The sequence below is a fragment of the Cygnus atratus genome, chromosome Z (assembly GCF_013377495.2).
Source record: "Cygnus atratus isolate AKBS03 ecotype Queensland, Australia chromosome Z, CAtr_DNAZoo_HiC_assembly, whole genome shotgun sequence".
In the NCBI taxonomy this organism is placed as follows: Eukaryota; Metazoa; Chordata; class Aves; order Anseriformes; family Anatidae; genus Cygnus; species Cygnus atratus.
In genome coordinates, this window is record NC_066396.1 from 24229251 (window position 1) to 24242642 (window position 13392).

Here is a 13392-nt window from a genome sequence, read left to right on the forward strand (position 1 = left end):
GTATAAACTTTATTTCACTGGACACCATACAAAATATTAAAGTTTAAAAATGAAAATATGATTTTGACATCAATTATAAGTACAGTTTCAACAATTAATTGGTCTTTCATAACAAACAAATGAGAGGCACAAACTGTGCTACAGCAGGTCTAAAAGAAGTTTCACAATTTTTTTATTTGGAAAAGGTAAAATTTTCAAGATTATTGAAATTTTCAAGACTTACTTAAATTCTTTTTACAGTACCTGACTGATTTACAAATACTTGCACAAAATCAGAACAAAAGCCCAGCTTACTGTAGCAGTTGGAGGGTTGAGTTTTTTTAAGCAGACACCCCTACTACTTTGAATATGTAACATGAAGCACTGAAATTTATCTTGCCTACTGTTGGTCAATACGAAGCATTCATATAAATTGATTTGTCGTTTTTTATTTCAACTTCTTTGTAGTAGAACTGTTGTTTGAAAATTCCAGTTTAGATTACAGTTCTTGGTATCCAGAAATTAACAAATATAATCTAGCTTAATTTGCATAAATTGTTGCCTTTTGTTCCATATAAATGGGAAATAAAAACAGAAAGTGCTGAGCTGAGCAAAAGTGCATACTGCATTAAGCACACATAAAGCACAGACTGCCTGTTCATCGAGAGTGGAAAGTGTGCAATGACTTAAGGATACAGACTCATACATCATTAGCTCTGAATTCCTTTATTTCATTGTTAAACGTGTCTCAATTGATGATTACACAGATTATGGACACAAGTCAGTACATTCCCCATATCTCCTTAGAATATATTTATTTCTGTAGTCTGCTGTTTGGGTCACAAGTCTCTTCTAGAAGTCAACAACACAAGTGTTTTCAGAAAACACATTTGAATAAACAGCAGTATTAACAAGTGTCAATCATAAAATATGTATTCTGTCTTATAAAGATTTCCTTAACAAAAGTTTACCAAGAAAAGCATGTCATAAAAAAACCCATGCGTGTAACTGCATTTTGATTTTGATACTGTTCTGTATTTCAGCAGGATCCAAAATGGAGGAAATGAAAGAAGTTGGTTATTTTTTCTGTAAAGCTGCTCTTAAGGGTAGTATACTGTTTAGGTTTTTCTTGTTTCGCAGCATCTGCCAAGACTGGGGAAAAAAAATAAAAGATTTAAAAGGCAAAATCATCTTTGCCATTTATATTTAAATATCACTGTAAGTAGTAAGCCTCACATATCCACAAATATCAGTTTGATTCTTCACCCCCACTCCAAGTCATAATATTTTATTTATTTATTTTAGGGAAGAAGAATCCAAAGGTACACAAAATGTACTGAATTATTGAGAAAGGTATGTACTTTCAAGAAGAGAGTGGATTTATGTTTGTGGAGACTGAAGTGTTCACATTATTTAAGTATTACATTGATAATCTGCCTGTAAAATAATGATCTTAAAAGCACGCCACTGCTCCTGATGCAGGAAGTTATACTCTAACATTACCAGAATTTGTGTCTTTAAAACAGGTTATTTACTTTTTTTTTTTTTTTCTGTATTCTTTTCTGGATTCTGGACACTCCAACATATAGGCTTCCAGACAGCTTGGACAACTGCTTTTACTTTTTTCAGAAAACCACACAGGTTTGAAAACAATTTCTTAACTGAAAACTCTGAAAGGAGACGTTCACTCTGATTTCAGCACAGAACAGCACTGAGATCCCAATCTACTTTCTCAATCATTGCTTTAGCAGATTAACAATCAAGTATTTTATGGAAAAAAAAATGTGGACAGTTAAGTATTTTTTACGCTAAAATAGCTAAATAGAAGGAAACCAACATTTCTGAACATAATTATGATGTCTAACCGGTTAAAGGTGGAAGCCAGCTCTGCACACTAATCACTACTTATAACTGCACTATGAATAGTCAGAAATCTCCGAACACCAGAATTTGAGCTTAGGTACATGAGTGTAATTCCAAATTTAATAGCTATCATAGCAGAAAAGAATACAATAATTGGCTGCAAAGATTTTTAGAAGCAAGATATTTAACCAAGGCCTAAATCACAGTTTTTTTCACTCAAAGTTTCCTTGTCTCCTCCACTGACTGGAACAGTGTAAGCTCCAGTTTTAATTACTCATGTGCTAAAATTGTGATTTCCCCAAAGAAAACTAACAAATTAATTCTGTTGTCAAAAAACAGCAGAAAACCAAGGTATTACAAAAAGGGACTGTAAGAGGTATAAAACATTTTTTATTACCAGTCAAATTAGTGTAGGAAGAAATTATGAGTGAAAATAGTTATGTTTTTATAGCTATCAACTATCACAGTATTTTCTTGTTTATGTAAATCTGAAAACTCTTAAGACAAAGGGTTTACTATTTCAAGTACTCATTTCTGTTTAAGCCTAATTCTTATTAGCATAGATATTAATAGTTTTACTACTCCTATTTAAACAAGATTTATATATATATGTAATTTTATATGCAATATATGTAAAATCATATATACACACACTACAAAGCATAAAACCAATCATAACAAACATCAGAAGCAGGCCGGTTCAATGGCCATCCTTTTTATAATTATTTTGAAAACTAAAGTGACTGGAAAAATGACATCAGATGCAATATTTACCCTGAAAAATTCATCTTTGATAAAATCAAACTTCTGTTTTTCATGTACAGCTCTAGCAGTGTTTGTTCCATCAAAGGGCTCTGCAAGATCAAATGCAAATATTACGTGTTAAAAAACTACAGCTATGCTGTCTTCGCTGAGCTAGGAATGAAGAAAAAAAAGAGTCAATGTATAATTGCTTCCCAAAAGGTTTTGCACACCTGATTCCACTTCTGTGTTATTTCCATATAATATTCCTCAAAAAAATGCTCACACCCTGAACACTCTAATGGTAGGTAAACCACAATAAAGCCAAATTATTACTTCTATCTAAGCATGGTATGATTGTGCCAAATTCATGCATCAGTAATTAGTTGTGACTGCTTTGCAGTCTGCGATGACATATCAGAATATGATTTTGCATATTGAAATGTTTTGAGACTTGCTACATGTTAGGTTCATCTCAATCAACAGTTTTAGTGAAATACATAAAGAACATTAAAATATTTGCTACAGCTTTTTACCTAAGTATCAACTGCTGTAAAAACATTTTCAGTTCTTACCTTTCTACAGTACCTGTTCATAAGTTAACAATTTGCAGCTTTCTCATTCTAACAGACTACAAGTTTGCGATGTTTTCCTTTTTTTTATTTGCTAATAATTAATACTTCAGAACTTTTTTTTTTGTAATTGAGGGATTAAAGTACTCCTTGCAACTGATAAAATGCTAGTAACAAAGTAACAGGTTCTAAACAATTATGCATTGCAATGCTCTAGAAAACAGATTTCATACAGTTTTTTTTTTTTTCCACCCTTACTAGAGAACTGTGTAAATGACACATTTCACACTGGCAGAATGTCTTAAAGTCCTCAAGGACCAGTGAAGTACAGAAGCATGTGCTAGATTCGGTAATTTTTTTGTTTAGTTGGTGTATTGGTTTTATATGGCAAGGGCCTGTTACCAGGGGGTCCTGCAGGAGTTACATCTGCGAGGAGCCCAGGAATTACCAGTAAGGAAGTACCTTACTGATTGCACCTCTGTGAGAGCATATTTAAGAAAGGGGAAAAAACACTGTGTGGGAGCAGTTGGGAGAGAGGAGTGAGAAAATGTGAACCAGCCCTGCAGACCCCAGGCCGGAGCTCCCACCCGTGGAGAGGAGCCCATGCAGGAGCAGGGGGTCTGGGGGGAGCTGCCGCCCGTGGGGGACCCGTGCTGGAGCAGTTTGCTCCTGGGGGATGGATGGACCCCATGGTAAGAAGCCGTGTGGGAGCAGTTCTTGAAGAGCTGCTGCCTGTGGGCAGCCCCCACAGGCTCAGTTCGGGAAGGACGGCATCCCGTGGGAGGGACCCCGCGTGGAGCAGGGGCAGAGAGGGACTGTGAAGGAGCAGTAGAGATGAAGCATCAGGGATTGACCGCAGCCCCCATTACCCCTTCCCCTGCGCTGCTGAGGGGGAGGAGGTGGAAGAGGGTGGATAGAGGAAGTTGTCTTTCATTTGCTTTTAGTTCTTGATGTTCTAATCTCTTAGTAACAGGCAATAAATGACATTAATCTTCCCTATAATGAAGTCTGTTCCCTGCATTGACTGTCACGTAACTGGTGAGTGATCTCCCTGTCATTATCTCAACCCATGAGCATTTTTCATCCAATTTTCTTCCCCTGTCCCGTTGAGGAGGGAGAGTAAGAGAGAGGCTAGAGAGCGGCTGTGTAGTGCTTGGCTACCTTCCACTGTTAAACCACAACAGTTGGTTATGTATTGCTTTTATTCAGATAGGGTCATAAAGTAAGATAAAGCATTAAACAGACAGGGATTGTGCCATTACGTAGACTGGGACTTCAAATTCGGAACATGTTCCATGGCATTAGGATTTTATTGCTGAAGGAAATTTGCAATGAAATAAATTGTTTAAAGCAATAAATGTATTATTTCTGTAAGTTTTTTCTTCAAACTACTTATAAAGTTTTTTAGTGGATGTTTACAGACATTTATTTTACTGTAGAATGCATCATACATTTAGATTGCAGCAGAAAACTGTCAATGTAATAAAAAAGGTACCTCTTCCTCTACTACCAGCCACATAATTTGGCATACTGACCTTCTACTGTGAAGAATTTCATATTCCTTAGCATGTTAAGCAGTACAGCATTTCCTTTGTTTGTCTTATATCTGATGTTAACTGTTTCTTTAATGCTAGGACCTTTATATATTTAATGTTGAGCCAAGAGACATTTTTTGAAGTAACAAGACCAAAGCTGTACAATCTTCCAAAACTGTCAGTGGGGAAAAAAGGCGCTCTTCCTAGTCAAAAAAAGCTGACTCACATCTTCCCTTTATTCTTCTTGCACATTTACTAGTTGTCAAAAGACAAATTCATTCCCTGGAGCGCAACAACAATACTTTTATAATCAGATACTATTTATACCACTTTATATTTTCTAACCATCAGAAGAGTGAGAGTCCATCATAAGTTACTTTGTTCATACACTGAGTTGAGAAAGAAAATGTAATCCAACTCCAACACTGATATTAAAAGAAAAGGTTAAAAGGGATCATATTTCCAGGTGAAAATAAAAGAAATAAAACTTCAAAACACACTCTGAAGAATTATTTTTATCATTTTTAATATCTGAACTGAAAGATTTGTAAATACGAGAATGAATCAGATGCAGCTTATACAGGTTCTGATCCAATTTCCCTAAGTGACTAAGAGACAATTAATTGTCACAAAATTACCAAGTTTCTAGCTTTTCCAAACTTGTCTTTTTCAAAAGAACAGTTTAATATTGATATGATATTGTTTGATGTAGACAAGATTTAAACTCACACTACAGCAGTCACCAGTAATTTAGAGATACCCAACAAGGAATGTTCACCATCATTAGCTAAAAGCAGTGTTCTCTCTACACCTATGATAGTAATAGCTTGACAGATTTTAAACTGTCTTAAAAGATCGCTGCTACTCCATTTGTTTCTCAAAAAGCAGAAAAACTGAGAATCAGTCTTAAGACAAATAAAACTTAGAAAAATTTTTTCTCCTTAAGCAACCCTAAATATCGTGCTACATAGAGAATTATGACAACTTGCTGGCATAGACTTCTGTAATCTATCAACAAACATATTTAAGGTATTTAAAAACACACACTATACCAATTACTAAAATTTTAGTCCTCTAAATGGAAAATCTGACAGACTTGGAAACCAGAATATGCTGACGTGTTTAAGTAGCTTTTGTAAGCTTCTTCTCAAAGTACACAGAAGTCTACCCAAATACTTTGTTAAACTTTTTACAGCAGCTGCTAAGCTGAACTATGAGGCCTATTTTGGGTTGAAATAAATGTAATTTTCTCCCTTCCAATTTATAAATAAAAATTTAGTATATTAAGAGTGGGATTAATCCTCATAAAGTCTGGATGCACACTGTAGCAGGAAGGAATCAGATATGCCAACTATAGATAATTTTACTTTTTAATAGTTCAAATGCAAATGTACTCTTAGGAAAAAATTACATGTAATCAAGAATATTCAATACAAAATCTAGGATGGCTATTTTGTGTTCTAATATACTGTTTTCCAACCTAGCAGAAAGAAAATCTAATTATTCAACCACTTTGCAATGTTGTGAAAGGATTGAGAGCCTGAAACATAGAGCCGCCCTGCAACTCAGAGGATCAGCATCATATGACAGCAGCAGGCACAGCTGCTCAGCATTCCCACCTCCCACATTGAGAACAGAGCCTTGGCAATGCCTGCACTACTAGCGTAGTAGATCATTTCAGCTGTGCAGATACTCTTAATTCTCGCATTTCTTAACTCTGAGACTGCAAAGTCAAGTGTACAGCTTTCTTCATGGGTTTTAGTATATTTTTCCCTATGACTGATATTTGCTTTTTGGGTTTTCTTTGTATTTCCCCCCACACACACTTTTTTTTTTTTTTTTTACTTCCTTTCCTTTTTTTTTTTTTTTCCCTCCACAAAAGAGGAATAAAGGACAGGAATTCCAGCATGTGGTTCACACTGCCACCCATACAATTACAGCCAAGTTGGTGAGCTCCAGTCAAAGAATAACTAACTTCACCAGTTGGTAATTATTCTCTGAATAGAGCAGCAAAAATGCAGGAAATGAGGTGCACATACTGCACTCCCTCCCCCCAGGAATTTTGAAGAATATCTGCACCTAACCCACAGGTCTTCTGCCTTACTGCCCCCATACCAACAAAATTTTCCCAGTTTCTTAACAACTCTTTTCCATACTGTTGGGCTCCTGTCCAAGCTCCATTCCTCTTTTAACCTAAAATTTCAACCCTTGATACTGTAATCCCCAATAGTCTCCCATTTATTTACAGCCAGGACCCTGGCTACCTCCCACATTTCAAACCTTCCCTCTTCACCTCAGTGTCCATAAACCAGCTACTTCTAATTCTGCTTATTCTCCATCCTAGTTCCTTTCCCATGGTCTTCTGTCCAGCCAATTCACCTTCAACCCCTGCATTCTGATTCTCACTTCCCTTTTTTGATTATTTTCAGAGTCAACTCTTCCCACTTTACATGGTAGTCATCGTTCCCTTCCCTGCTTTTTTTTTCCTTCACCCTCATACTCCTCTCTAACCACAGTCCCTCTCTTAGTCTATTATCTTCTCTTTCCCTGGTCCAAGCTTCACCTCCTATGCACGTTAACTGTTCGTTTTCTCCATGAAGACTACTGATCACAGTTGAAAGGTAAGAAGAGCACATGGAGGTTCCCTGTATTGTGCTACTCCCCAGTTCAGTCTAAATTGCAACAGCTGATACTTGTGACTCCAAAAGGTTGGCTGTTTTTTTTTCCCCTCCAGTTCTGGAGGGCATCACATAGTTTCTACGGAAATTGTACATTCAAAAGACAATCAAAAATAGTAGCCATAAGTGGATCAACATATGCATAATTTAGTTACTGCTAGGACTTGAGATGCCAGAGCATTACTAGAACAAAGAATATTCTTAGAGAGGAATCTGATTTTGTGCCCACTGTGTTTTTTCAGAAGCACAATCTTGGCAAAAGTGAAGACTATTTTTACAGAGTAGCAAAACATGCTACTGTTCTTAAGGCCATTCCTTGTCAAAGCCCTAATCTCTGTTCCAAAAGTAACAGGGCAATGAGTCCTCTTGAAGAAAAGGTCAGGAGAACTATTTTTAAACTCTATAGAACTTAAAGCTTCCTTCTCAAATGTTTTTGACGAGACTGTTTCCAAAACTATTGACATTGGTTAAACTTCATTTTCTACATACATATACTACGTGTGCATTATTAAAATATGATCACCATAAAGTAACAGATTAATGTATTTAGTGACTTAGCAGTTAAAGATGATAAAGGAGCTTTATGTTTTACCTTCTATACATATAAATTTGTTTCTCCATGCAATACCATCAGGTCTTGGAATAGCTTTGGCCTCACGAACTGAAATCATTTGATGGCTCCAACTGGGGAAGAGGAAAACAATTTGCAGATCTTTTAACTCTTGATTCTGAATAATGTCCGTTTACATTAATAAGTTGTCATACTGCTACATAACAAGCCTGGATAGCACAGTACTTTACAATAATGAGCAATTTAATATAAAGTGCTATAAAAGAGTATGGAATAATGGGTAGGAAACAAGAAAAAAATCCACATGCACGTAAGTTTATAAATAGAAACATCTGCAAAACAACATCAGAGGTTTCCCATGAGTAACATATGTTCATGACAGATTTTTTTTTTTTCAAAAGCCAGTATCAACTTGAATATGGACACCTACATTTATTTCTAAATTCAAAAGAAATTATAGCCTCAAAAATTTATCTTTCAGGTATTTCTGTGGAGGAAAAAAAGGCCCATAAGGGGTTTAAGTGCAGAGGAAGTCTGATACAGAATGCCATATACACAGATTCGACAATGAAGTGACACAAAGAAAGCACACTTACCAATGAGCATTCCCAGTGCAAGAAAATTATTAGAAAGCACTAATACTTTGAATATGTGGTATTTTTGATATTCTGTAACATCAGTGCAACAACTCAAATGTGCATCCGAAGATAATCTACTGCATTCTGCACGCAGATTTAGAACAATGAAACCACAGGAAATGATCACACAAACAGGAACAGCACTACAGCATAGAGGGCAATCTTTATTAGTCTTGGCACAATGATATGCCAAACACAATGGCAGCCAAAGCTACCACCTGCAGTTTTATGATCTTAACCAGTTCTACCCAGCCAGTTTTCATTTGTTCTTAACTAAGCCAGACAACTGCTGTATTAGCAAAAAGCCTGGAATGCCAACAACAGATCATCATACACCCTGACTAGATAGGGATTAGAAACAGCAGGGTAGCGTGCTGATAGCTGAACTGGTGTTATGTACACCTGACTGGATCTCCTGACTGTATGGATCTTTTGACATAATGCAAAGATACAGGCACTCAGCTGCGTACATCAACCACCTGCAGTAAATCTGTAAATATCAACTGTATAACAAAATACAATTCTAAATTATCAGTTAAATTTGGAAGAACTCTATGTTCCATAGGTCGTCGATCAGCTCTCATAACTCCACTAAGTCAGTGGCAATAAGCCAGTTTATACCAGCTAAAAGTCTGTGCCTGCAGATTCTACAAGTTAACTTGGGTACAACTCATTATTAAAGACACGAATTAAATTCAAGCAACTGAATTTCATAAAACATTTTTACTTCAACATCTTTACTTCAATAGAGCACATACACTACTCTTCTGTTTAAGAATATGAATAGGGCTTTTTGATATTTCAAAAAGGCACAGGGCACAACCAGTGAAGTACATGTTTGTGTAATTTAGATTACTAGTTACCCACTGCCGTGCATTTTTAGATTTCTCTTCACTCTAGAAAATTAATATGAGTGAAGATCAGTCCTAGCATTAAATGCAAACTAAAGTTTTCACTGAATCCTATCACTCTCCCTCTTAATTCCCGGAGTAGACTACTCGTCTACTTTTGCAAGAACTAGAGATATTGTGAAGAACCAAATACTTTTCCGTCATGTCTTTTTAATAACCTGTCATCGACACAAGCTTAATAAAAACTTCAGATGAATTGCTTATAAACAGAAACACGTACACACACAGACAGATTACAACAACAAAATAAGCAACAGGAACATCTAAAGAGCTTGAACTGCAGCTCCAGTACATTGGTCATGACTGGAAGAAGCAGACAGTTCAACTATTCTGCATTGTCTAAAATAGTATTTAAGAGAGATCCAGACAAGCAACAAGTGTTACACAACAAAAGTATTTGATCTATGTTTAGTTTAAACACGCGATATTTTTTCATTTCAAACACTTAATTTTTGCTCATCTTTTTATCCACAGGTTATACTTGACTTGATTCCTCAGCAAGAAACAAATGCATTTATAATACACTAGTTAGCAAGAAGCAACAACAACAACAAAGACATTTCTACCTTTTTAAAGAGTTCCATATTTAAACTTAGAAAGGACTACTTTCTCACATTAAACCTTCATTAACCCTTCCTTGGTACCAAAATCAACTTGAATTATAAGTGAATTACCAATAGGAAATGATTTGTTTATTAATTTTAAACATTTTGGCTTGCACACAAAAACTTCATAATTTCCAATGTTAAGTGAATAGTCTTAACATGTACTTCAATCTGTAAATCAACAATAACCATTTGAACAGCAATCATTAGTTATTTCTAGTGTCACTCCACATCAGGTATGAGTGCCTCATGAAGAACACAAGAATTTGAATAAAACAAGGAATTTCCAGGTGTAAGCCTGTGTATGAATATGTTACAAATAGATTAAAAAGTCTGTACTTTCCAAATCAATATTATTAATCTATTTCTGCAAGTAGCTTTGGCTTATGAAATGTGTATCAACTGCAAACATATTTAATATAGTTCTATTCAAAAATATATTATTATTATCTGACTAATTCTGCCCTGGAGAGAGCAACTGTATTTTATATTTTGTCAAGATAGTGTAGCTTATCTTTGATCATGTCCACCAAATACAACTTAACAACAACTTAAACAACTACAGCATAACTTGAAATGAGAAATACAAAAGCAGCACAGTCCCAAATAACAATCTCTAGGTTCCCTAGCAGCATTTTAAGGGTAGCAAGGCCTTGCTTCAAGGTCTCACTTTATAAAGAGGCAGCCAAGTGAAAACCTGCTGCCTTCACTCACTGCTGCAGATGTGAAATCAGACACTCTTTTAAGAGGGCCTGGTAAACATGGAGCAGTTTCCAAATACTTTCTTCTAAGACACCTCCATACATTTTTCTACTTTGTCACATTCACTGCATGATCAGCAGAGCTTTGATAATTTGAAATAGTGAAAGATAAAACAAAGCTATAAGCATACTTTTTGTCAGCTGTATCATGTGAAACACTATGCAGACTTGAACTCTATGGCAAGAGAATCTCCAACCATGTTGGTAAATTATTTAAGCCTTGCTCTCTATAGTCTCATATATGCAGCAATTTCCAAATCACATTTCTGATAACTTCTGAAGGGGGAGAAAATTTACTTCTAGAAACAACAAAAATCCCAAACTCAGACCACGGAACGAGCACAGGGTAACTGGCAATCTCTTCTGAAAGAACTTACAGTCTAAATAAACAGAACAGATTAATAGCATATGGGAAAAAAATCACAGTGCAAGGTGATAAAATTATTTATGTCTGTGCAGAATGCAGTGCTCTTGTTTCTTCCTTTGCACCCTACTCCTTGGACCTATCCTGCTCTTAAGTATTACTCACTGCATCAAGTGAAACAAAATACACATTCTAACTGAAATACCTACTGGCCTTTGCTATACTGGGGGCGGGGGGAGGTTTAAAACAACATATTTCCATCTTCCCTTCATCTTCCTGACAAATAACATGCACATAGTTGATCAGTTGAGCATTTCAGGCAGGCAACTTCATTTAATCATTTTATCCAAAGTGATGATCTCTACCCATCATCTCATTCTTGACTACATGCTGTTCCTTCAGCATCCCGTATATCAAACCCTATATTTTGGTGTCCTACTCCATAGACAGGAATCTACAAAAGTCACTTTTATGAAAATTGAAGTAGCAATCTTTTTAATCAAACACATTACAATTCCACAGTGACAGCTTACTGACATGGTACAGGTCAGTTGAATGTGACCTAACTTTATAGTTTTGTAATTTGAAGTATAATCTCAAAAATTCTGTGCATAAAAAGAACACTAGTTTTAGAGGAAAAGGAAAGAATGAAAAAGACGTTGATTGCAGCAATGAAAATATTCAACACATACAGGAGTAAAATACTAGCTCTTCCACAAAAGGCACCACAGATCCCTGTGTTTTGTCTATTTAACTCTTACCCTCATTCCCTCATATGCTGTTGTTTCCATCAGCAACCTCAAAGCAAAGATAACATATACTGTGGATAGCATAACTCTATTTTGTTCTCACTGGCTGGCTATCACACAGAAAATATTTAAACATCATGTTCTGCCTGCTTTTTCCTCAGCATGGGCATTAATTTGGGTTTCTCTTCTAAAGCCAACTAGCAATTTTTTAATGAAACTATACAGAATTTTAATATCTTCAAGGCAAATGTTTTGCTCATTTCAAACAGGATTTAAAGTTATCAGGGATGTACAGATGGCCAACTCAACAGTACAATTCAGTTTTATTTCCCTAGCAGAAAGGGTTAAAAATAATCTAAGTTGCTGAGTGATGTGCAGCATTTCCCAGGATGACTTCTCAGCTATAGAAAATTTTCAATACGGGATTTGTAATTGATAATTTTTACCTTTTTTTTTTTTTAAGCAAAATATCATTAGTCCATCGTTCAAATAATTTGCATTTACTTTATGCTGGAAAAACTAGCCAGATACTTTTCTTTATTTATTTTTGTTTTAAATTCCCTATCTGAATGAATAATCTGCCCAGTTAAGCAAAAGACTTCAGACAGTCTATCAGCGTTCCTATTTTCCTTCAGTCATTTCATCTGTTTTTTCTGTCAGTTATTACTCCTGCATTACAGTTATTCTTTCCTCTTCAAAGGTCATAAAGCATTGATATAATGAATAGAACAAATGAAAAATTTTAATATTCTGAAACACTAAGAAGAGCTTATTACTTACTCAAATTCTGTGGCATAATATTTGAAGAAGCCTATTAGCAGATCTCCAAGGCTTGATTCATTTTTTGAGAGGTAAGGAGGAATGGTACATGGAACTTGATGAACGAGATGCAGCTGCATAGTAGGATCAAAAGATTCCTGTCAAAATAAAATTAGAGTATGTATACACACACACATGCTGCCTTAATTTAGGTGTATATTTTTTTCACAACACAAAAGCTGCCAATTGTTTGCTTATTAGAAGTTCAAGTACAACTTAAAAGCAAAGTGCTCTATTACTCCTGTGCTCCTCTGTTAGATATTTGTTACTCTAACTGAGCTCAGGTAGAACCATCTTGCACAGAAGCATCTGAGAGCACCCTTGCCTTCTGTTTGCTAAGTAATTTTAACACAGGAGAATCTCTAAACTGATGTTTACATGCTAGTAAAACAACGTGAGCAGAAGCTGAGTTAGATAGGCTGCACTGAGCTGGCTGCAGCTGAACTGAGATAGGATAGGGAAAATAAACACAGTAATCACCAAGTCACCAGTTTTTGCAGCATAAAAACAATCCAAAAAGGAGGCTATACTAAGGGGATGCTACATTACAAAGTGATGTCATGTGTTTTAAGGAAAATGAACCCAAGATACACAAGAGCAAGTTTA

At 35.7% G+C, this 13392-nt stretch overlaps 1 protein-coding gene across 7 annotated transcripts in view; it reads right to left on the reverse strand.

Moving 5' to 3' along the window:
• TENT2 (terminal nucleotidyltransferase 2) overlaps window positions 1-13392 on the reverse strand; it is a 41784-nt gene continuing 28392 nt past the window's right edge. For 4 of the 7 annotated variants that reach the window (XM_035553546.2, XM_050716323.1, XM_035553547.2 and 1 more), the window contains 4 exons: window positions 12748-12884; window positions 7961-8052; window positions 2617-2696; window positions 2-1131 (listed from right to left, as the gene is read on the reverse strand). In XM_035553546.2, coding sequence (XP_035409439.1) covers window positions 1057-1131; window positions 2617-2696; window positions 7961-8052; window positions 12748-12884 — 384 coding nt within the window. In that variant the 3' untranslated portion in view covers window positions 2-1056. Of the gene's footprint in view, window positions 1132-2616; window positions 2697-7960; window positions 8053-12747; window positions 12885-13392 lie in introns of all 7 variants that reach the window. The other 3 variants (XM_035553542.2, XM_035553545.2, XM_035553548.2) reach the window with 3 other exon arrangements.